This window comes from Ipomoea triloba, chromosome 1, assembly GCF_003576645.1.
Source record: "Ipomoea triloba cultivar NCNSP0323 chromosome 1, ASM357664v1".
Taxonomy (NCBI): Eukaryota; Viridiplantae; Streptophyta; class Magnoliopsida; order Solanales; family Convolvulaceae; genus Ipomoea; species Ipomoea triloba.
Window position 1 is genome coordinate 27,754,315 of NC_044916.1, and position 25,219 is coordinate 27,779,533.

At 35.8% G+C, this 25,219-nt stretch overlaps 4 protein-coding genes across 6 annotated transcripts; all 4 read right to left on the reverse strand.

The window, feature by feature from the left end:
* Positions 1-346: 346 nt before the first annotated feature.
* LOC116024018 (phosphatidylinositol 3,4,5-trisphosphate 3-phosphatase and protein-tyrosine-phosphatase PTEN2A-like) lies at positions 347-5,278 on the reverse strand. Of its 3 annotated transcripts, none has more exons than XM_031264929.1 (13): positions 5,082-5,278; positions 3,858-4,260; positions 3,566-3,667; positions 3,423-3,479; positions 3,185-3,250; positions 2,904-3,080; positions 2,661-2,747; positions 2,517-2,581; positions 2,225-2,301; positions 2,008-2,054; positions 1,681-1,811; positions 1,391-1,460; positions 347-1,267 (listed from the first exon to the last, which is right to left on the reverse strand). In XM_031264929.1, the coding sequence occupies exons 2-13, from the start codon at positions 4,254-4,256 to the stop codon at positions 734-736; spliced, it is 1,812 nt and encodes a 603-aa protein (XP_031120789.1). In that variant the 5' UTR covers positions 4,257-4,260; positions 5,082-5,278; the 3' UTR covers positions 347-733. The 3 variants fall into 3 exon arrangements, with proteins under 3 accessions (XP_031120789.1, XP_031120774.1, XP_031120780.1); XM_031264914.1 differs by having other exon boundaries at positions 3,858-4,273; positions 5,082-5,238; XM_031264920.1 differs by having other exon boundaries at positions 3,858-4,257; positions 5,082-5,231.
* A 796-nt stretch (positions 5,279-6,074) lies between these two features.
* LOC116024044 (cysteine proteinase RD21A-like) lies at positions 6,075-9,574 on the reverse strand. Its single transcript, XM_031264950.1, has 5 exons — positions 8,968-9,574; positions 8,040-8,275; positions 7,818-7,958; positions 7,065-7,520; positions 6,075-6,420 (listed from the first exon to the last, which is right to left on the reverse strand). Exons 1-5 carry the CDS (start codon positions 9,464-9,466, stop codon positions 6,328-6,330), a joined length of 1,425 nt encoding a protein of 474 aa, XP_031120810.1. The 5' UTR covers positions 9,467-9,574; the 3' UTR covers positions 6,075-6,327.
* A 2,977-nt stretch (positions 9,575-12,551) lies between these two features.
* LOC116024034 (scopoletin glucosyltransferase-like) lies at positions 12,552-14,203 on the reverse strand. Its single transcript, XM_031264941.1, has one exon. It carries the CDS (start codon positions 14,148-14,150, stop codon positions 12,708-12,710), a length of 1,443 nt encoding a protein of 480 aa, XP_031120801.1. The 5' UTR covers positions 14,151-14,203; the 3' UTR covers positions 12,552-12,707.
* Positions 14,204-16,552: 2,349 nt separating this feature from the next.
* On the reverse strand, positions 16,553-20,144 carry LOC116000303 (CBS domain-containing protein CBSX2, chloroplastic-like). The gene is made up of 8 exons (XM_031240378.1): positions 19,696-20,144; positions 19,526-19,613; positions 19,363-19,427; positions 18,905-18,953; positions 17,876-17,928; positions 17,503-17,618; positions 17,028-17,085; positions 16,553-16,934 (listed from the first exon to the last, which is right to left on the reverse strand). Exons 1-8 carry the CDS (start codon positions 19,906-19,908, stop codon positions 16,860-16,862), a joined length of 717 nt encoding a protein of 238 aa, XP_031096238.1. The 5' UTR covers positions 19,909-20,144; the 3' UTR covers positions 16,553-16,859.
* Between the last annotated feature and the right edge of the window lie 5,075 nt (positions 20,145-25,219).

Below are 25,219 nucleotides of genomic sequence, written 5' to 3' on the forward strand. Positions count from 1 at the left end.
CCAGACAACATGCCACAATCATCAACCACTAACTACGTGGGCAAAAGTTACAGAAGTGGAACACCGAAAGCACTCCCAATGCCTACTTACTACTACTACACTCATTATCTCGAACTACCATGATTAAAGTTCTATTATAACTGTAACTCTCTATTACTAGTCAAAGACCTTGTGATCAAGTAACTGTAACTCTCTTAATTGGGAGGTCATAGGTTTAAATCCTAATGAAAATATTGACTCCTTGTGCTTCAATAGATTAAAAAAATATGTAAAGACAAATACTACATTGTAACAGAGTCATAAAAAAAATACTAGTAATAAGATTTTTCCACGGAGGTCAAAAATAAAAAATGACTACTATAGTTGAAATGTCCATTCATTGGATGATTGCAATTATTCAACATCATGCCACCACCACTGCAACAACATAATTTCATAATTCCTTCACACACTGAAATGACTCTACTAAACATGAATCACCAAATTTTGCTAGTGAAAAGTGAAAACAATCATAAAATTACAGTGTTATATATGCTTTTTAACTGAAGATGGATTTGACAGAGATTAACCAAACTGCAACTCCTTAACAATCCCAAGGACCAGCTCAAGATTGATAAGAATACTTAGCCATGAACACATTTGAAATGCTGAATGAAAGCGGGGTATGAACCCTAAACAGCCGCTCACAAGCTATTTATGTACACATTTTACAAATTGGCATTTCCATGCCTTTTTATTCACTTTCGTAATCTTCTTCATCTCCAAATGTAAACACGGATGCATCAGCAGCCATGATCTTGAAATCACTTACTTCTGTGTTAGAGACTTCTGGGACTGATGCTGCTCCTACCGTGGTATCCCTCTTCTGCTCATTATGTTTAAGCCCTGAATCTCCAAGTGATACTTGTTGCGTCTTCTGTGTTAAACTTGAGATTTGAGGTGAACCAGTATTATTCCCAGAAGTAGAGACTTTGGCTTGTACACCTTCAGAAGCAATCGTAACTTTCCCAACTTTTGGCTTTTCAGTTTCCTCGGCCTCATTATCCGAAAATACATCATCCTTCTCACTGCTCCCTGATTTTTGGTTTGAGTTTGCATCTGCAGGCTCATCAGCTGAATGAGGACTGGACCCAGAGGCAGGATTGGTACTTGAATTATCAGTTGATTTACTACTAACAGCCACTTCTGGTTGAGATCTTGTTGGAAAAGCAGTGTCATAGTCGACAAGCACAATTTCCACTTGGAAACCAGGTGATGGCAGTTTTCTCTGAATAAAATGGTCCATTAAAAAATAAAAGCATATAGTGAATAAAACTTAGAACTTAGAGAAGATACCAAGATAATAAGGATATAAATCTCTAATTTGCCTGCTATTAGTGATCGAAGTTACCTTGTCAAAACCATCAAGATCACTCGTGTTCAGGATTTTCCTGTTCTCAATCATTGTTGTGTTTAACCAGCTGAAAATGAAGAGAACAAAACAAGAGCCCATGGCAAAAGAAGTTATGGATCAGCTCTGGCAAAGAGAGGATGTTACTTACTACATCTAAATCTATAATATAAAATTCAAATGATTTACATATAAATCCAACATTCTATCTTGCCTCTGAACCATGAACTTTCAATACTTTCTACTGGAAACTGCTGAGATTTTCCTAAACTACAACATAAGTAGTATACCAGTAAAAGTCTCCCTGCCGGTCGTTAAAATGGACTTTGAAATCCCCAGCTAACTCTGCAACACCTGGCTCCCCAGGAAGAGCAAAAACCACTACCCCTTTCTTTGGTGCACTAAACCAATAGTCTTCAGGCTGCAAAGAGTGAACATGGAAGGTACAAATTCAAATTAATAGACAAATCCAATATAACAATCATAAATTTAATCTTGCCAGCTTTTATGACCCCAGTGTTTCACTGCCATAGAATTTTCAGGTACCACATATCACAGTGCCTCATGATGGTTAATGAATTTATTTTTCAGAAAATGATCAAAATTACATGACCCACCAGAAGATCCTTAGTTCTAGGATGTTTCTTTGTTGAAAAAACCACACCTGCAAAGAAATAAAACATTAGACAGAAAAGAAAGCACTAGCATTTAAATCATACAATAACAAGATAAATGATCTCAAAGGACACAACTGAATCATATGGAATTTAGCCATAAGATGCAATAGAACAGGTATATGTATATGATATCCATCAAATATACGATCTAACCCACCATTATGATCAGAGATTGTGATCGAGGGTCTTATCCAATAAGGGCATCTATGGAGTCGGAATCCCCGAAGCATGCACCTGCAATAATGTCATCAAGCAAAGACAAACAAATATTTGATGCAAACGGAGGCTTGAAGCAGATATAATTTCCCAATTAACCACCTTCAAAGGTAGTTCTTTTTCCTGATTACAGGGAATTACTAATATTACAGAACAGAGGATCATTTTGATCATAAACCTGTCACCTGAAAAAGAATCTAAGGAACTTGACCATGGATCGGAGATGGATTTACCTACGAGCAGGCTGGTTCTCTCCATTGAAGTACATTAAGATACGTTCAAAATACTTGACATACCTCTACCACAAAAAGAATTCATCAATGAGAAATCTTTAATAATAAATGAGGAAAGAAGGTCAACTTTTCTATTTCACATACAATCTGACTTGGCAGAACAAGGCCTTTTGCATCCATACACCTTTTCTGGTTGTAATAGTTAATAGATTCCTCTGCTGTTGGAAAGAACTGCATGAAGAAATAACAAAGTTTACTCTCACAGAAATCTCCAGCACAAGCAAAGAAGAAATGGAAACTCCATCAAGGGAATGCCCTTATTTGTGATTACCACTTTGCCATTAAATTGTATACATCATATCAATAGAACAAATATAAAAGATGTACCTTTAAGTACAGAAGAAGACTTGAGATCATCAAGCCAGTCCTTGCCATTCCTGCCTTGCAGTGCACAACCACAACATTTTCAATGTCCTCTTTCAACCATGAATATGCACTTTGACAAAATGACATTATGAGTTGAATTGGTGGACAATTGTGATCATCAAATGGGAAACTAGCTACCTGGCAAAGGATCATAAGACTTCAAATTAAGATACTGCAGAAACATACATTTCCTTTCAATAAGAAACTACGGTAAAGTTTTCTGAAAAGAGAAGGCAACATACCTTTCCCTCAAATAATGATACATCATACAATCTCTCAGAACAAAGATTGTATACTTTGTATTTGTCCTGCAAAAAATTGGATGTAGAGAACAACACAAGTATTCCAATCAATAGTTACAAGGAAAAAACTGAAAAGAAGAACCGAAATTCAGAATAAAAGACTACTCCTAACACTCAATTAACCATATGAAATTTCTATCCACAAAGTAGATTCAAGCACAAACCAGAGAATCTTTACCTTGTGATGGCTCTCAAAGAACTTAATCACTTCTTCCATATGGTTTCGATAGAATCCCTAAATCCCAAAGTATTCCAATTTAGTACAATTACACAATGCAATATGATTGATGATTCCATGGTTGAGAAAGATAGCTTGCTGACCTCAACATAACCAAAAAATCCAGAGCTCATATCACCAGCGGGAAAGCCCATAGCAATTATATTCTCAGTAATGTATGTCAAATCTAAATCAAACCCTCCTTCCTGTGAAAGGGAACTGTGTTGTTAACATATGACCAGACATATATTTTCCAGACAAATAACATATGAATATGCAAATATCAGATAAGGAAAGTGCAAGATGCTCATAGATTTTCCAGTTAACAACACCTGTTTCATGTCTAAGTCAAAGAAAGAATGATATTTATGATGGGTAGGGACGATAGCAAGTTACCTGGTATCTTCGTTTGTTCTGTGAAACAACATGTCTAGCCTTGACAGATACAGCTTTCACTGCATTCTTGGAAGAGTCAACTAATCCTTTTGTAAATGTCCCAATAAAGCTAGATTGTGGAGTGGTTGAAGTTCCTTCAGAATTATCATCTGTTGGTGACTTTGGAGATGAAAGCATTCCAAACCCACTAGTAAAACGAGCAAAGGTGGATTTTGCTGCATTTCCTGAATTCTCTTCCTCTTGAGATCCCGTGAATGGTTGAGGAATTTTCAAACTTTTAGCCCACGTGGAAAGCTTAGAAGGCCCATCCTGTGCTGGCACGGAGTTTACATTGGAAGTTTCCATATTGGCAGTCACGGAAGGTTGTGGATTTGATGCATTAGACAATTGTGTATCCATTGTGCTGGCCCAAAGTGCTAAAAAAATGTCAAATAACATTACTCAAAGAAGTTCATCAATCTTAACTTTCCAATGAATAACTTGAAGCTACATTACGCGTAAGGCGTAACAAATACAAAATAAGAGTCTGGAAGAGATATTAAATACATAACCATAAGTGATGATTCTATTTTACCAAAATAAAGTAGACAGAAAGAGACTCAATCCCTCCTTCCATTCCCAATATGACAAGTTAATATAAGTCAGCTTTCGTTTAGCAGACTAAGGAAAATGCCTTTTCGTGGAAGCCCAACCATCATTCCACTCACAATAGCATAGTAGTAAAGAACTAAAGACTCACTGCAGAGTACACTGACATTAAGCTTCTTATTCCTCAGCCTGCTGAAAATATTATATTTCTCTCTGTTTCTGAGCATTATCAGCTCCTAATTCCAAATCATGTTGCACAAAAGGACACTAAAGAACTCCAATGAATTGATTTTCATCTTGGCTTGGAGCAATGACTTTCAGAAAGTGAATTTCAAAAGTAGGAATGGTGGAAAGAGGAAGGATGACGATTTCGGGATTAATCCTAGCAGCAAAATCAAATCCCTAATTGGTGAACCTTAAGCCTGTCAGAGAAATCCCTATTTGGTGAGCCCAATCATACTGACAAATATATAAATTTATTCACCCGATCCGAAAATTTCATTCACTTCAGAAGAAGCAACTCATAAAATCGACAGACCTCATCATACAACAAGAAGATTAAACACAAACAATGACGCACACGCGAAGAAAAACAATTTTAGCATTTCGCAACTGAATGCTTTAAGAGCGAGCTACCTCAATGACGGAACTAACGTTCGGAAAGTTTCCGGCGGCGAGAGAGGGCTTTGATGCACGACGTCGTACTGTCCACTTCCCCTACTTCTACTTCTGCTGCTGCTTCTTCGTGTTGAGCCGTCTTTGTTGTGTTGTGTCTCGTGAAAGTGAAAATGAAGTGCCGGGGCGGATAATCTTGGGCAAAATTGTAATACGGATCATCTATTTGGATAAAACAGTAATTACATCTTCTTTTTCTGCTCGTGATAATAATAATTAATAAATGACTCCGTATTTTGAAAGGTCCTTGGAAGAAGCGGAAATTTTACTTGGACCTCAAACGTTTCGAATGTTAACAATTTTCCCCAAAAAGTTTTCTAAAATTCCAATAAAACCCCTTGAATTTCCCTTTTTAAACCTTAATTCCACAATATCTTGTAAACATGTCAAGATCCATCTAATGGAGTAGTGGAGTACGCTACTAATAGCAAGCTAGTAGTAGATTTTTAGGAGAAGAGTGGAGAGAAGGAAAAAAGAGAAAAATAATAATAATAATTTAAAAATGAAATTATAATTTTTATGCGCCCAATTGTTTCATGTAATGTAGACTAGTGCACATAATTCGCACCAAAATAAAAATAAAAAATAAAAAATTAGTTGTTGCAAGAACAATTCTTTTTTTCTGTTTAGCAACATAACTTATAAGTTAGCTTAGCCTATTATTTTAAAACGTTCCTTAGTTTTTGTAAGCTTATTTAATTTGTAATAAGCTTAAATAATTTATAAACTCTATCCAGCAGTGAGCAGTGAGCTAGTCTCACGGTGTCATCTATATACTATTATATTTACACATATTATTGCCGGCTTTGTACGTGTAGATTTTACAATTTATACAAATTTTAACAATGTTTGAATTTTGACTTAAACACAACACTTTTATTTCTGTGTTGTATAATAATTATTGTAATTTCCGAAAATTCAAATGCATTATATATTGTTGGAACACAAGCTTAATTCTGTGAATAATGTGGTCATATAAAGTGGAAATTAAATCATAGTACACATTGATATATTAGTAGCCATGGACGATTACGTATCCTATTACTCCATCTTAAATATAATAGATCAGAAGAACATAACAATAATTAATGTCAGAAATTGGAATGGAAAATGCAAATTAAAGCTAGCGCTAGCTATAATTTATATGTATGTACAACGATTGGAGTTGTCCATTGTAACGACACCACCAACATGCATCATCTCCATCTCAATTATAGTTGAGCATCTGGTTCCAGTTTACTCCTTTCGATATCGCAGGTCCTCTCCTAAATGCTTTTATTTTCATCGGGCTCCCCTCGCTCTGTTCACAAACATAGTAACATAGATTTTGTGATCAGAAACCACGTCACCAAAACATAACAGATTTGATTAATGATAAGGTTACAAGTTCAAATTCCAGCCTAGATTATGACTTGTCTATTCCAGTCAGCCTAATCTAGGCTGGCCCCTCTAGTAGTGATGGTTATAACTAGTTCTGGTTAGCTTAATCTTAAGCTGGCCTCAAGTAGTGATGGTTATAACTAGTCTATTACAGTTAGACTAATCTAGGTTGGCCCTGGCCCTCTAGTAGTGAGGGTTATGACTGATTCCAGTCATCATAATCTAGGCTAGCTCTCGAGTAGTGATGGTTATGACTCATCTATTCCAATTAGCCTAATCTTAGGCTGGCCCTCGAGTATATATGGTTATAACTGGTCTATTGGCCCTGGCCCTGGCCTTGGCCTCTAGTAGTGATGTTTATGACTGGTTCCAGTTAGCCTAACTTAGGCTGACCCTCGAGTAGTGATGGTTATGACTCGTCTATTCTAGTCTAATCCTCGAGTAGTGATGGTTATGATTGATCGATTCCAGTCAACCACCTAACCTAGGGTGGTCCTCGAGAGTAGTGATTGAGGGTTTTCTGGTCGTCTCAAAACATAAAAGATTGGATTAGAATGATGTTACCATTAGGCATGTGCCCTGGGCGGTATCACAGACGGGGTAGTCTGGTGGGCAGCAGTAGTAGTAGTCATCACAGCAGGTGGCGGAGTCTATAGGGCAGCATCCCCAGCCGAAGCAGATGTTGGAGTACTGGTAAATACAGCAGCATGTACTGCCGATGGGGCAGCTGTAGTAGTCGTCGCATTCGGTGGGGGGCTTTTCCGGTGGAGACGGCGGGGATGGCCCGGGATTCGGAGGGTTGGGACTGTTCTTTATGGGGTACGAAGCCTCCATTGCAATACCGCATTTGCCTGTTGATGTGTTGCCCAAGTTGCGCTCAAGCTTAATGTATCCATTGTCACCCCAGTTTGGGCCCCATGAATTCTTCACCACCCAGTAATCCGTTCCGTTTTCGCTCCCGTATCCAACGGCCAGAACGCCATGATCTAGTTGTGTCCCACACAACCCGGTGAACACACCCTACATACAAACAAACAACTCGAGCTTAACTCACTGGTTCAGTATGCAGTATTTGAAAAACTTTAACAACCATAGTGTGAAAATTATGCCCAAAAAGAGCAGAATTATGCCCAAAAAAGGCAGATACATTTGACACTGTCACTGCGTTATTGATTTACATTCTCAAATGTCCTGTCAAGCAAAGGTGAAGGTGTGCCAACTCGATCTTGTAGGTGAAAATTCAACCTTAACTTGTGGGGAAGAAATGTAATTATGCTCGAATATTAATGAAAATGACGAAAACCTAGTAAGACGTACCGATTCATAGAATTGGAATGCCCGACCACCAGCTTCAATGGCAACACTAACAGGCTGATGAGCAACAGCCTTCATCAATGACTTCTCATCGTTTTCGGGAACATCTTCATACCCATCAATGGAAACCACACGTGTATTTCTCTACAAGAAAATAACAATCAAAGTTAAGAAAGCTAGGTTTAATTTCTGTATGTCTGTTATAAATTAAACTAATTAACGTACCTTAGAAGTATCACAGTAAGTATCCTGAGCTTTGTAAGGGTAGTCTTCCTCGGTGTCAATCCCTCCATTTTTGACAATGAAATCATAGGCATAATCCATAAGACCACCATTGCATCCCATGTTGTAAATCTTGTCACAAGACACCAGTTCTTGCTCTGACAGGGAGATCAGGTCCCCGGTAACAATCTGATTTATTCCCTCCACAGCGCCAATAGTTGAGAATGCCCAACAACTCCCTTATTTGAATCAAACAAATTAAACCAAATGATCATGATAGATCCACTAATGAATTGTACGAGAAAACAAAAAGAAACCCGCATGAACTTAGTTAAGTGGTTTTTAGTAGCTAGGCATTATTTGGAAGGTTCGAAACTTGACACAACGGTGTGGGATTATGCTTAAAAGTAGTCAGAATTCGAAACTCGACAACATTATGTGGGATTATGTCAAAGTGGATAGATCCTTGTGTGTATCTACTATACATCTGGCCCTATCGTTTAATTAAGCTAGGGTTACCAAGATAGGGGTTACCGTCACGATGACAAGGTTAGGAATTCAACCTTTAGGCTTTAGGGATTCAAGGTTTAAAGAAGAAAAAACAAAAACAAATCTAGTAAAAAAACACAGATTTAGTTAAGTGGGTTTTACTAGGCATTATTTAGAAGGTTCAAATCAGACAGGAGAGTGTGTAATTATGACAAAAAATAAACAGAATTTGAAACTCGACGGCAGTAGTGTAGGATTATGTCAAAATAGACCAATCATTGTGCTCTAAGCTAGGTTAAAGTGATTTATCTCATTTCACATGATAAATGGGACCAAGATATGAATTTCCTAGGGTTAAGGATTCAACCTCTTCGGGAAGACAAAAAAAAAAACAAAAAGCTCAATGATTTCAAATCAAGAGGGTAAAAAAGCTAAGGCTCACCACACTGGCCTTGATCTTTGACAGGAGTAACGGCACCTTTCTCTCTCCAGTCAACGGATTCCGGGACACGGTCGCCGTGGTGGAAAGCGTGCCTTTTCGTGGAACTCTTGATCAGCCGGCCCTTCCGGTCGATCCTTCCCCCAACGTACAAGGACCGGAACTCGTCATTGGTGAGATCGGCGAAGCGGTTCAGCCCAACCTTGTAACTCCGTCCCTCGACGGAGTTATGCTCGTCGACGAACTGCAGATTATCCTTGAACGCCTCGAAGCGCCTCCCCTTCTCCCCGAGGGCATTATAGCTCTTGCGGTGCTTCACGAGCCACGTCTCGTAGATCCTCATCACCTCCTCGTTGGAGCGGGGGAGGGCCGTTCCCTTCACGCCGTGCTGCTCGTCGTAGTGGATGATGGACATGTCGAGGGCCGACGAAAGAACGAAAAACGCGCAGAGAACGCATAGAGAAATCTTGAAAGAAGCCATCGTATCGTTGGGGTTTTGCATTGGCTTCGGGTGGATGAAGATATATAGAGGGTTTGGGAGGGGGGAAGACGAGTCCGAGAAGGAATGAAGAAATTGGATTGTGAGAAGGGATCGGAAGGAGAAGTCCGATGGAAATGGGACGTTCAAATGCGGCGATACGTAAAATCTCTGCGACCCTATGTAAGGTCCGATGTTGTCCATCCAACCAGACTCAGACTCTTATTTTTTGAGAGTACGCTATTTTTTCTGAATTTTTTTTAATTCACCACCATGTGAATTAAATGGTTATTATTATTCTCTTAAAAAATCTGGGCGTGAGAAATTTTGACTAGGTTTAATTTTTTTTCTTTTATTATAATTTATAATTATAACTAGATATTTTTTATAAGTTTTGTTGAAAGACAAACAAATCAATATATTAAGTCTCATCAAAGAAATAAGGAGGGAAGTCGTCTTAGTATATATGATTGGATTGTGTCTCAACCATTCTAACAAGAGCATGAGCAAACTCATTCCTTTAAACTAAAAAAAGAAAAAATAGATAAAAATGAACTAGATAAACAGTCAAAAATAATACTACTAAGATAGGACCGATTGATTTCTCTATTGCATAAGGCATGAGCCAAGATTAAGACAATCGGACTTGTTGGTTTCTCTACCAATATTTTTTTTAAGTTGATATGATGCAATTTTAACTTTTCAAACATATAGTCTAACTTTATTTTATTTATAAAATCATTATTAAAAAAAAGTAATTAAGTTTGTAAAATACTCTATCTATCTATATAGGTTATTTCTTATTTGCGCAATTACTTTTAAACCATTCTTTTTTCTTTTTTTGTAAATTTACATGTCTTTCTCTCCGTCCGTCCGGGTCCCCGGGTTCTCCCGGAATTCCTCCCCACAAAGAGAGTTCACTTGCCACTTGAGCTATCCCATTGGGTTAAACCATTCTATGGACTAATATTAAATTTTATATTATTTGTCAACTAATTAAAATGCAACATTATAACCTTAATGCACCAATAATTTATGATTTTAAATTTTATAAGTTAAAAAATAGTAGTCCCCAATTAAAATGAAGCTGATATACCATTAGGAATCTATAATTTTTTGAACACTGCAATTAAGGTTTGGATTATAGAGTTTATGACTCAGTTTTTTTTTTTTGTTTTATTTGGTTTAGAAGTTCACTTTTTTAGGGCTTAGGGTCTAGCATTTATGATTTATATTTAAATTTTAATATTTTTCATTGATTTTTTTAAATTTATCCAGGTTTGCATATTTAGTTGTTACAAATTGGATATTTAAGTGTTAAAGTTTGCAAAGTGAAGTTGATGATAATTACGAAAATGTGATAGAATGGTTTATTCTGATCTGATTCGTTCAATAGATTGATTCTTAGTTTTCTCCGAGATATCAATGAAAAGAAAAAAAAAAAAAAACGCAGTTGCATTTTTATAGTTTTGTGTACCATTTATATTTATATGGTTAACTAAGTGTTGGTATGTGGTATAATAAGCCATGATTTGTGGTGCACCACCAAGTGATTGAAAGAAGTTAATTAAAAAAGCAATGGGTTCGATAGACTCATTAGTAGTACTGTTGGACCAAAGGGTCTATTGAACCTGTTGACTAGTATGTTGAGCCCATTGATATATCCCGTGATCAACAAGGTTGACACTCTCGTTGAGTGGTGCACTAATGATTGGCTTGTAGTGTAACGGGTTGATTTATTTTATGGTTAATAAAGTTCATTTATAAAGTTGACATTTTATTACATGAAAAATTCCAAAGTCTAGAAAATGAAAAATAATTAGGGACATAAACTTCATAATTTGTAAGTATCATTAAAATCTAACTATTTCATTTGTTCCTAACAGATCATATTAGTCTCACATTGATTAGATATCATGACTTGCACCGTAAACAATAATCTTTATAAGTGATTAGATAACAAGAAAATTTCTTTAATAGAATTGAACAATAATAACTCTAATATGCTAAGGACCTTATGGTACAGTGACACAAGTTACTCTATCATATGAGAGTTTCAATATGTTGAGAAAATAGTTAGTAATATTAAAAAAAAAATAATAATAACTCGAATATGAAATAACTATACTTAAAATACTATACATAATAATTATAGGTAAAACAAGAAAAAGAAAAAAAAAACGGGGGGTCACTACTGCTTCTTTTGACTACATTGAGAAATAATATTGTGTAACGGAATTATTCCAAAAAAAGAAAAAAAATTGTGTAACAGACGAATCTCGTTTACGCGTTAGCTGTAGCCTGTGGCACATCGCACATATTAAGAAACTCTTGTAATCTCATTGGATTAGTAAGGATAATCTTAATCAGCATAATAAATCTACTAATTAATTATGCCATTAATACATAGTTCTTCACTGTTCTTACTATGAAGATTGGTGAGGAGGTAAACAGCTAAATGTGACTCAATTGGCCTACAATTAGTCTACAGCAAATGAACTGACCTGTTGGAATTCTATGATTTTTTAAACTCGAGACTTTTGATTAAGTTGAAAGAGACCCACATTATCTCATACATAACTCATGAATTCGATTTTGCATTTATTCCAAGTAAACATATTTTTTAAAATTTTGTTTCTCCCATTTCTATTTCCCTAAAAACATGGAAATTTTCTCTTGCATGTCATTAAACACGGCCAGCATCTATCAAGTAGTAATGTAGTATCATATGAAATGTTGCATTATTATATTTGTGACTTTGTGTCAACAAGTGCCCTTAATGTTCTTTTCCTTTTGTTTTGATTTATTACTTCTTTCACCACATTTTCAAGGATATTGAGATGAACTAATTCTTTTTAAGATGAACGTGAAAGAATCGGATTTGTGCAATGCTACTTAACAAGTGCACTTGACTGGCGACACTGATTAAGCATATATATATATATATATATATATATATATAAATAACCCAAATTTGTTTCATGGAAAATAAACAATGAGATTCACGCTACACTGCTGATCAATGATTGAATTACAGAAAAACATGAAGTATACACAATCTGGCCACATCTACATCCACCAAGAAAGTAAATTTCGACTCATAATTTAGTTGTTTCATGTTAAAGAAAAAAATTTAAAAAGTTGTTTCATGGTGTCAGATAGGTAACAAGGGTAAATTTTCAGTGTTTTTTAAGTTCTACAAAACACATATAAAAGGATGTAAATTATGGTAACTAAACTGATATAGTTTGGCTGTCCAAACATCTCAATGTTTTCTTGAAGAATGAAGTGTGGTTAATTCGTCTAGCAAAGCAGTCAAACCACAGTAAGAAGACCCTCCTTCCTCAATAGCTTTCTTAGCCATCTCTTTGTAAGCCTTTGCTCTGCTCTTCAACTCTTCACCCTCCATCATCACTCTCTTCATTGCCTCAGCAATGGCATCACTCTTCACCCCATCATTCCCCGACCTCATCCATTTTTTCGACCCCACCCCGACCCCGGTCCTCAAAACCTGGGTCACTAGCTTCTCGTTGTAAAACTGTTCAGCACACATGGGCCACGTCACAAACGGCACCCCAGCACAGACTCCTTCCAGAGTCGAGTTCCACCCGCAATGCGTCACGAAAGCTCCTACTGCCTGGTGGTCCAGGATGACCACCTGAGGGGCCCACCCTCTTATGACCAGCCCTCGCTCTTTAGTCCTCTCCTCAAATCCTTCTGGCATCCATTTCTCATCCTCCGCGCCCTCGCCCCGCCCCTTTCGGATTACCCAGACGAAGTCCAGCCCGGAGGATTCGATCCCCCGGGCGAGCTCGCCGAGCTGATTGGGAGCAAAGCTGGCCATTCCGCTCCCGAAACAGATATAAACAATGGAATTGGGGGCCTTGGAATCGAGCCATTCCAAGCATTGGTGTTCGTCTATGGAGGGTTTATCCCCTCTTTCCGCTCTACTTTCATTGCAAAGAGAAAGCGGTCCGACCGGCCAGGCCTTTATCCCCAAATCATTCCTATAGTAATCCGCGTACTCTCTCTCCAGCTCATAAAAACTGTTGAAAATCACCCCGTACGAATTAACATCGGATTCCCTAACCCGTTTCATTAATTCCCCCGAATAAGAATCCAACAACCCACGGTCGACCGGGGAGAGCTGCAGCCTCGTCAGCCTGATGTCATGCGGGAGATTCGGAATAGAAACGGGTTCACAATCTGACGTCACATTCTTAAACGGATCATAAACCCGGAGGTTATACCACCCGCACAACGCGATATAGCTCGTGCCGTGAAAAACCAACCGCGGGACGCGGAATTTCGCCGCCGCATCGGTGGCCCACGGGAAAAACATGTCGGCGACGAGACAATCCGGTCGGTGTTGCTCTAAAAGCTCTTCCAAGGGCTCCTGGAGCATCGCACAGGCTGCATGGAAATTCGGGACCGCATCGTCCGGCGCGAGATCTAGCCGCTCGCAACCTTCCGGCAAGCCGGCCCGGGCGGCCGGAAAATCCAGGACGACGATTTGGATTCGCCGGCCGAGTTCTGTCGTGGCTTTGACGATTGAGTCGGAGAAGACGGGCTGGTTTCGCGGGGTGGTGATAATGGTGGCCCTAACGCCTCGAGAAGCGAAGAGTTTTGCCATGTCGAGAGTTGGGATCATGTGGCCTTGAGCCATCATGGGGAAGAAGAAAACGTGGAGTTGATCATAAGCCGCCATGGAGATACAACGATGAAGAAAGCCTGGAGAAATGGGAAGAGAACACAGGACGCCATTGGAGCATTTAAAGGAAGAGAAAAGGGTTAATTTCTTAATTAAATTCACTTTCCAAACTTTAGTAAAGGAAATGTAATCAGAAAACAGATTTTTTTTTTTCAACTTTTATTTAAGTCGTGCTTGATTCACGTAATAAAAATAGAAAGAATATATATTGTGACCCTCCAAAAGTTTGGTACGCAAAAATTCATAATATAGAATGAATTATATTTGTTAATGTTTGGTTAACTTGCAAAATATATAGAAAGAATAAACTATGGGTTGGGCAATGGCGGCAATCTTGCATTCCGCTTCAGCCCAAGTGATCGGCTTCGACCTATTTCAAATTTTCAATATGAGATTTCAAGATGCTCATACAATTTTGGAAGGGATTACTACCTTTCTAATTTTTATAGGTGACCGGTTTATAATTAATGTGCATGTTTTGGGGTATTTAGTATTTATTACTTTTCTAGTTTAGTGGAAGTACCATAATTACTTTTTAGCAATTTTTTTTTTGAAAGGTACTTTTTAGCAATATAAATACTCTGAAAATAGGGGCTTCTAAAGGGCTAAACTCATTTTACTCAAAGCAATAATATTATTCTCTTACTCTGAACATGTGTATGAAGCCGAATACGCCAGGGGGATCAAAGTCATCAATTGTGAGTAGTAGATGGAATAGTCGTACTACCTACGAGAAAATGGGTAACAACGATATGATGGTGCACTCCATATCTAATGAATAGGCTAAGGAGGAATTGGTTGTTAGGGATAGATACCCAATAAGGAGTTAAAGTGGCAAGTCAACATATAGAAATTACTTTCCAAAATATCAATATATTCCTCAAATCACCTCCACTACCTAAGTATCTTTATATTTCCTAAATCACTATTATATCTCACAAAATATTCCACTCTACCATAAATCCCAATTACTATAAGTATATTACATTACTAAAGTATGAGCTATTATGATCTAGATATGTAACCTTTAATATATGTGCAAACACACATGGATCTCGATTCTTATAAGAACCACTTACGTGAGAACCCGTGAACCATTTTGGACGGTAGATATGGCAATGATATGATGGCTTCATTTAATGTTTTGTTTTTATCTATTATTTTAAATTTTGGAGGCAGGATAATGTGGTAATTGTTTAGTACGCTTAGTGTGTTGCATTGTAGAACATTGAGATGCGCATCCTAAGATACTAGATTGTGTTTGAATGCACAACTAAAGAGGTATTGATGCACAACATGCTATATAGAAATAATCAAATACTACTTAAGGTAACAAGGCATATCAACATGTTCAATAGATCGATTGAACATACTATTGATCCAACGATACTACTCAACCAATTTATTGAGCGTGTTGATTAGTGACCAAATTCCTTTAGAATAAGTGACCCCGATTAATCCACAAGTTCTCACTTGATATTATAATCAAGTGATGAAACTTGTTGCGTATAATAATAGGCATTAATCCTGCTAAACCCTAATGTTGTCTCCCTTTTATCTCTAAAACAAAAAGCTTTTCTCTACTGCTCAACTTCGATTTCCACCGCCGGCCTCCGGCCAGAGCTCTAATGGAGCTTTGAGCCGACTGTTTTGGTCACCTTCTATGTTTACTCTCGCTCTTCTTCCGCCCCGACCACCGTTGCAGCTCTGTCCGCCTCCGACCACCGCCACAGATATTTTTCTTCCGCTTTCTTTCCCTTTGAATAAAATAATAGTAAGTAGGTATTGGGGTTTGTGTTGGTAGTCTTGAACTCCCAAACCCTACTTTGGCTTTACCACTTTTTATTTTCTCTATTATTGTGTTTTCCTCTCGTTACTTTCACGGGCTTTTTCCTCTCGTTACTTTCACGAATTTTTCATTATCATTAGCATAAATCGTTTAGTTTGGTTTTGGCAAGTGTTGATCTTATCATGGGCGAGCAAAAAAGAATGATGATGATGACCCAGATTTTTTATGAAGCTTTAAGCTCCTTGAAGGAACATAGTTTCCTAGTTATGTGCGATTCAAGTTTTCTATAGCATAGTTAGAAAAGTTGTTTCTATGTCTGACTGTAAGGAATGATTTACCATTTCATTGATCATTGATGTAAACGTTTTATATTATGAATTAATGGAATAGCTACGTTTATCTTCAAAAAAAAAATAATAGGTATTATATTGTTTATTAAATAACTAATTTTATTTGCAATACAATTATATTATTATTAAAAGAAAAAAACTATTTTTTACCCTCCTAAAATTTTTCTTCCTGTTGTGAATCATTCAATGCAACATTTGCAGCTTATAAATTCATACTCCATACTACCTATTTCTAAATTTCAGTTTTACATGTCTTGCAATAAATCGAAAACCATGCAAGTTCTTATACCCCAAAGAACTATTTAAGAAGAATGAATAATACAGGAAGAGGTTAATTTCCATAGTCTCTCGATCTAACAAAACATATACTGAATCATTTTATACACACACATCCTCAATTACTCAGAATTCGGAACTCAACTTTAAATATAGTCAAGAGTAATATATATGTCAAGATATACCGGCCTTGACATCCACAATAAATATTGATGCTACTCACCAACAGGCTTCTCAATGGCGATGAAGGAAATAATTTATGATGCAGAGCATTTTTACTCCATTTTTGAGTCACTGCATCTTCTCAATGGCACGTTTTATTTGAAGGGCAGCACTAACTACATTCCCCCTTGTAATAATTCCAACCTTCACATGGAAGAAGACAGCTACTGGTCAGGAATTACATGCTTGCTGATTATAATTTACAGTCAAAACAACTAAATAAAACAATTGCAATACCAGTTTGCCATCACCATCCACCACTGGTAATCGACGATACTTTGTTTCAAGCAACAACCTAAAATTAGAAAACTAATAATTCAGTATTCTTGATATTATTGGTATCCAGTAAAGTTATAAAATAAAAATAATAATAATAATAAAAGGTGACCAAAACATATCGGATATTTCACATGGTATTTAATAAAAGACAAAGGAAAAAGGAAACAAATATTTACTGACAATATCGTCCTAAACAGCTAAACATGAATCACTGAGGAGCAAGCAAAAGCAATATAGCAATGAAACAGTCATTTAGAATATTTTATAAGAGACTCATGTTTGCTAGCACTAGGAATAGGTAGAAGAAGAGTAAATAAAAGACTTTTACCCAGTAGAAATAGTAACAATAAAAGTAAAATAACTGTCACACCCAAAAAAAAACCTTAAGATTAACAGTAGCATCATTAAAAGTAATCATGACCATAGACAATACCTTGCAGCATCCTCAAGATTAGTGTGTTCACGAACAGCAAGAGGAGTTGGAGTCATGAGGTCACCAACAACTTTCCCATTAGTTTTGTTCAACAGTTTCTGGATTTCATTAAAAGTCTGCCATATATATCAACAATTAGAGAAACTTAGATGTAAAGGGCAAATTGCTATGGATACTCTCATCAACACTTGGCAATCTCTCACCCATCATCCCCAATGCACAACTCTCATAACAGCACAGAGCTTGTCAACAGTAACACAACAAACTGGTATCACTACCAGAAAGCAAATCATATCAAGAAAAGATGATACAAGCCGTCAAACACATAGGATTGTAAGAGTATAAAACAAAATAGAAGAAAAATATCACATACCTTCCAAGTACTATCAACATCTGGAAACAAGTTTGTGTCACCTTGGGGACCACCTGAGTTTGAAGAAAGCGCACCTCAGTTATTATCAATTACTGTAGAAAGCAGAGCTGCACATTGATGCGCAATATAGGATAAGAGAGTTAAATTCTAGTTTTTGTCCATCAACTATTGCTCTTTTCCACATTTAGACTTTGACTTTAACATGGACCAATAAATTCGCTCAGGTTCTCAAGTGTCTTGTTGCTTAGTAATGTTGCTGCATATGCCACTCCAAGATACCCACCAATGCCGCAGAAACTAAGGAAAGGGCAAATGAAACCTGACTACATAGCTTGCCTTGAAATGAAGTGTGATTATAACAAATGGCTACCAACAAGTATATTTTTATGAAAAATGAATTTGTTGATTCCATATTGAAAATCTTGTTAATTCCCACAGTTTTCTATAGAAAGAAAGAACAGATATGCACTCCAAGTTGGGAATTTTGACTCCAAATGTGGAAGAACATGCCAACCTTGTGAAGTCACGTGTTTATCCTTGAATTTGAAGGATTTTAACAGATTGGACTAAGGAAGGACCAAATGTGAAATGTAGTCAGATACAAGATATGATTGATTTTAAAATGGAGAACTAAATATGGAAAATGCAATAGTCAAGGGACTAAAACTAGAATTCTCTAGGGAAAAAAAAAAAAGTCTGTATCTGACTAAGCAAAATGTGTTAAATAGTCAAGATCAAAAGCATTTGTTAGTGCCACAAAGAAATGACCAACTCCATACTTCTTGAAATGAATAAGACATCAGGGTCTGTAGAGTTCATCTGTCTGATCATATGATCAGACCATTATCTACTTCAGCCTGTTCATATGCTCCATCAACTATCAAGAAAACTGTCATGTCAAATGAACTCTCACTTCACTAGTGACAATCACCCAAAAAAAGTCTATAAGCAGAACTACTGCATAGTACTAGTTTGAAAAAATCTATTGTCAAGAGAACTACATATTTGATCTTAGAACATCAATAATACCTGAGATGGAATCAAGTGCCAATAAATCATAATCAGACACCACGCCAACCTACAGCAAAAAGTCAGTTAGTGGATGTGTTGGTGTTACCATAACTACTGTTGTTTATGCAGAAAACCAGCTCAACTTAACTTCACAGATTAGTAAGTTTTAGCCAGACTAGTGCTTGAAGAGTTGTCAAGCTGCTCAAACATAAACCAGACATCTGCCAGAGCTTATTGAGGGTTTTGTGTAGTTCACATACATTTATCTTTGATCCCTCACCAATTAAGAAAGTGAGTGGAGATTTATTTTCTCTGATTCTCATTGCTAGAATGTGCACCCTTCCTACTAATGTTCTAAATAGGAGGATACCAAGTCCATAAACAACTTGAACAATGGCCAATACTTTTTTTTCCAACATATTCAGATTTTGTTATGCAATGGAATGAAAAGGCAAGGACAATAAAACAGAAGTTACCAAGTTCCAATCATCATCTATGACAGGAAATCCAGTTATTCGTTTCTCAACTAGAGTATCAAGGGCTGCAAATTTCAAAATCTATAATAAAATTTCAAAAACAAACAAAAAAAGTAGAGTATTTCAGAAGTTCAGCTAGCAAAAACAAAGGAATAAGAGCAACCTTCATCAACGGATGTTGTAGCTTTAACGACATGTAAATCCTCTTTTCTAGTCATGAAATCACCAACCGTGTAATGTCCATCTTTAGGCTACAAAATCAAAATCCAAATCAACAAATACACTCATCGGACATACCTCCCCACACTAACACGGAACAGAAGAGAACCTTACAGGTTGAGAATTGCTGGCAGCTGTAGCGGAAATGGAGGAAGGAACGGCAGCAGGCCGACGAAATTCAGAAAGTTCATGGCGCCGCCGGCGAGAAGAGGTATTGAGGACGACCGGATGTCTCGGAGGAGACAGTCTATGATGAGCAATATTGCAGGGGAGAAGACGATAATTGACGGCGAATATTGTGCCGGAAAGGGAAATGATCGAATCCATAGGAACTGACGGAAGTGAGATTGAGATCAGTACTTATAGAAGGATCAGAGTCAGAGACTCCATTGCGCAATGATCTGTTCGCTTTGCCTTGGTTGATGAATGGAAAGGACTGAGGAACAGATGAAAGCGCAGTGTAGCTTTCCGGGCAATTTCTTCACCCCGGAGAAAGTGGCGAGTCGGTCTGTAGAAACGGATAGAAACTCGCCAGAGTTTTCCGCAACATCTCCGATGAAATGATCACGTGGGACCAGCGCATTAAGGATTTTCTCGCTTTACCGGCGCAAATTTTACTGTGGATTGCGGTCCACGTTTAACTGTGATCCATGTATCAAAACCGCATCGTTTTGACTAATGAAAACAAACTGTTGAAAAATTTTCATTTTATATATACTAAAGTTTTCTTTCAATACAACTGCAGTTCTTTTTCAACACAACTACAGTTCTTTTTCGATATGAATATAATTTCATTTAACATTATACATTCAAATGTGTGAAATTATAATTCAATTTCCTTTCAACACAACTTCAATTTCTTTTATAATACACTGCAGTTTCTTTTCAATACAACTACAATATCATTTTGATATAACTACAGTTTCATTGGACAATATGCACGTGAAACTGTTATTTAGTTTCATTTTATATACACTACAGTTTCCTTTCACCACAACTATAATTTCATTTCGATATACCTACAGTTTCATTTGATAATATAAAAAAAATTTGAGACAATATCTTTTGAGATAAACTATAGTATCCTTTACGCAATTTCGTTAAGAATTCCGACAATTATTTTTTTTACTGAATGAAATAGTGGCATTTTGTGACCATAGTCAACAATTGTGGACCATGGTCCACCGTATAATCTTACCTCTGTTACCAGTCATCAATATGGGCCTTTTTAAGCATCCTTTTGGGCTGATCGAACACAACAAACCCATTCCATTTTCAATCAAAATTTGGTTTGCCTTTCAATTAATCTTTGAAACCAATTTCATATCTATATCTATCCATACCATTAATAAAAACAACATCTTATATTTTAACTTTTCGCCAAAAACACGTATATACTATTAAGATTTACATAATATTATAAAATACGATAATACAACTCTTTAATACAATATATTTTTTCTATTCATAATACAATTCTACATCAAATACAATCTATACTCTATACTATTATTAAAAACAAAATCTTCCATTGTGTTTTCCCATATTAATAAAAATTATAGGGGTGGACATTTTAATTTGGTTTCTTTAATGTAGAATTGTATTACCATATTTTACAATAGAAAAATGGGTCAAATAGGCCCCTGAATTTTATTCTAAGGGGGCGTTTGGTTCACGGAATCTTGGATTACCCTAGGTAATAGGATTACCTCCAGGAAGGTAATGTGAGATTTTGGGAATGTAACATTACCTGATGTGTTTGGTTTGGATTGTGGAATATAATATTACTTTGTTTGGTTAAGGGTTATATTTTATGTTATATGGGACAATTTACTATAATGTCCTTATATATATGTATGAATGTATTGATGCTTAATACGTAGTATTAAAAAATAAATATATAAATATACACACATGTATATTTGATTATATAAACATATATTTATTTTATATATGTTATTGTGTTAGTAATATTATTATTATTATTATTATTATTATTATTATTATTATATATAAGGATTAGTTAACAAGGGCAAAGTTGGAATAATCCAAGGTAATCTTAGATTATGTAAAAAAACGGGGGTAATCACATTACCTTGAAACATTACCGCCACATCAGCTTTGAGGTAATATAACATTACCAGACTCAGATTACCTAGGTAATCTCAGATGACCCGAACCAAACGGCCCCTAAAAGTGCGATTAGGCCCTCGAGCTTTAAAAAAGTGCAATTACACACTTGAACTTGTTGAAATGAGTCAACTAAACCTAATTTATCGGTAACCAACAAGTTACCGGTAAATTATTGACGTTGACCTCCGTTAATCGCTGCTATTACTGTTCACCACCGCTAAAAAATTTATTAAAAAAAAAAACTGCCATAAATTATTTTCGGTCGTTTTCTCCCATTGGAGAAGAGACGACCAAGGTCGCCTTCTCCGGTAGATCGGAGAAGTTTTTTTTTTTTTTTAATTGTCGTCGTAAAAAAAATATCTCGCCGGAATTTTAAATGACCGGTTATTTCAAGTGAATAAGCAACTACTGGGTTTAAACGCCTAAAAATGACAAGTTCAAGTGTGTAATTGCACATTTTTAAAGTTTGAGGACCTAATTGCACTTTTGACTAAAGTTCATGGGTTTATTTGATCATTTTCCCTTTACAATATTATGTTGCAGGGAAGTATGTGTATTGTATTATTACCATTAATAATCTTAATATAGAATTGCATTACAAATAGGAAAGTATGAAAGTATATATTGTATTAGGATTTGTATTACTGTATTTTAATGTACAATTATAGTACGAATATGAATTGTATGACCATATTTTACAATATTACGCAAACGTTAATAGTATAGGAAATTAATAATAAACAAATAATTGCTATTTTCAGATATATTAAATAAAATAATCATGTTATTCCAAATTAAACAAAAAAATAAATAAATAAAACAATCATGTTGTGTAGCATAAATATGAAAATATTTGGAGATAAATATAAGAGCACTGCATACTAAATTGTTTAGTATTATATTATTCTCTAAAAATTTTACAATATCGTGTATTTTATGTTAGAGTATATATATTTATGAAAATATTATTTAAGATATTGTAAAACTTCATACTATTTTATCCTACATTCCTACTATAATATATTCATAATATTTATTTCAATGTGATACTAGAATTTTTACACGTGAACTGGTCGGTGCTATACACAAATGTAATAACCAAAATGAAAAAACAAATCAATCAATTATATTAATAAAGCAGCTAAGCGAGATAATAAATGCGTACAAAAAAGTTTTTATTATGAAAAGTTGATTTCACAAAGCAACGGGACTTTTAATACACCCAACTCAAAACGGAATAACGTAAATGCAAATGCTAATTGATACGCTAACTTGACACGTCACCTGTTAAGCTTGATAAATGCAAATGCTAAGTGGATGGAATATATTGACAAAACAACTAAGATAGAGGATAAGTACAAGGAAACTTTTAATACACCTAACTCAAAACATTAAAAAAAAAAAAAAAAAACAATTAGGGTGTGTTTGGAAAGTAGGAAAATGACTTTTGAAAAATGTTTTCCGAAAATAGATTCATTTTTCGTGTTTGGATGTTTTCAGGAAAACTGTATTTGTGTGTTTGGTTCATTTTATGTAAAATGAGTAGAAGTTCTCTGGTTTAAAATTCAATTCTTAACTCTCAAAACTAGTGCCAAATACCTTATGGTTTAGTGGCACCCGGTATACACTTTCACATGGAGGGGAGTGAGTTCGAGTCTAAGTGAGGGCAACTGTTGACTCTTTGTGCTTCAGTACAACAGAAGTTCACAAATCTATACTCCTTACTAAACAACATACATTCACTAGCTCATTTTTGAGATTTACCACCTACAAGCCTTTCCAACTCTATATTTCCTGTAACCCAAATTGGTACACTTTGAGAATCAATTTCTCATTCATCATTATCCATTTTGTGCATATGATATATTAAATTAGACCTCTCACTTAAGAGAATATTAATCATCTTTAACCCGACCCAAATTGAAAGTAAGCCTCAATAAACAAAATGATCTTTTTAAAATCATTATCGAACACAACTTACAGTGAGTATCAAGCTTATAACTTGACGTGTAAAGTTAACATAAGAATCAACTTTCACATTAATTGTTTATGTCTTGAGTTAAATAAAAATGTTTGATTCTCACGACATCACATGTTCTCACAGTCTTGTGCTGCTTACATCATGGCATAACTTAGCTTGCATGGGTTACAAATTTTTGTATGCAAGTGGACACGAGTAAAGTCTTTGCAAGCAGGGATTTAATTTGCACTTTATGTGCGCGAGATCGAGAGAATCTATATACTATACAATTCAAATTCATTAGAAAAGGAAGTTATATATATGTACTTGTGCAAATCTACATCATTTTTCAATGTGAAACAAAGATTACTTAAAGTTTTTCAACTTCATTTTTTCTTAACTCACATGGATATATTATGAGAATTAAGTTCACATTCACTATTATCCATTTTATGTGTATAATATACTCCAATATTAAAAATTTCACTTTGCATAACTTGAATCTAATTTGACCATACTAAAATTGAGAGCGAATCTCACTGAAAATTATATCACAAAATGATTACTTTTTAAAGTCAATTTTCAACACAACTTACCGTGAGTATCAAACTTAGAAGCTGACGTGTCAAATTAACATATCAAATAACATTCACATTAAGACTGTGTTTGGAAACACGGAAAATGATTTACGGAAATCATTTTCCGAGTTTTTCATGCTTGGCTACACTTGAAAAACCAGTCAACAGAAATTGATTTCCGTTGACTGGGGAAATCAACCCAAAATGGTGGAAAATGTTCATTCGCAACAAAAAAATTTCTTTGTGCGGCGATAAAAAAAAAACATGCTGCTGAATCGTCACAGGCTTGGGTTTCCGGCGGAAACCAAAGCCATGCTCTGGTTTCCCACCGGAATCCAGAGCAGCACTACTTTGGTGCGGAAATCAGATAACTTCTACTCATTTTTTCAGAAAATGAGCTAAACGCACAAATACAGTTTTCTAGAATACATCCAAACACGGAACATGAATATATTTTCCGAAAAACATTTTTCAAAAGTCATTTTCATACTTTCCAAACAACCATAATTTTTTTTTTTAATGTTTTGAGTTAGGTGTATTAAAAGTTTCCTTGTTGCTTTGCAAAAATATGTTTTTTTTTTTTTTAATAATAAGAGATTTTCCACCCTCATTTATCCTCTATCTTAGTTGTTTTGTCGATATATTCCACCCCCCCCCCCCCCCCCCCCCCCTTTTTTTTTTGGTTTCCTCTTGCCTTGTTCCTAAGCTAGGCATGCATAATCTATTCATGCTAGCTTACGGATTTATCAAGCTTAACAGGTGACGTGTCAAGTTAGCGTATCAATTAACTTTTGCATTTACGTTATTTCGTTTTGAGTTGGGTGTATTAAAAGTCTCGTTGTTTTGTAAAACCAACTTTTCATAATAACAACGTTTTCTGTACTCATTTATCATCTCTCTTAGTTGCTTTATTAATATAATTGATTTATTTTTTCAGTTTGATCATTACATTTGTGTCTAGCACCGA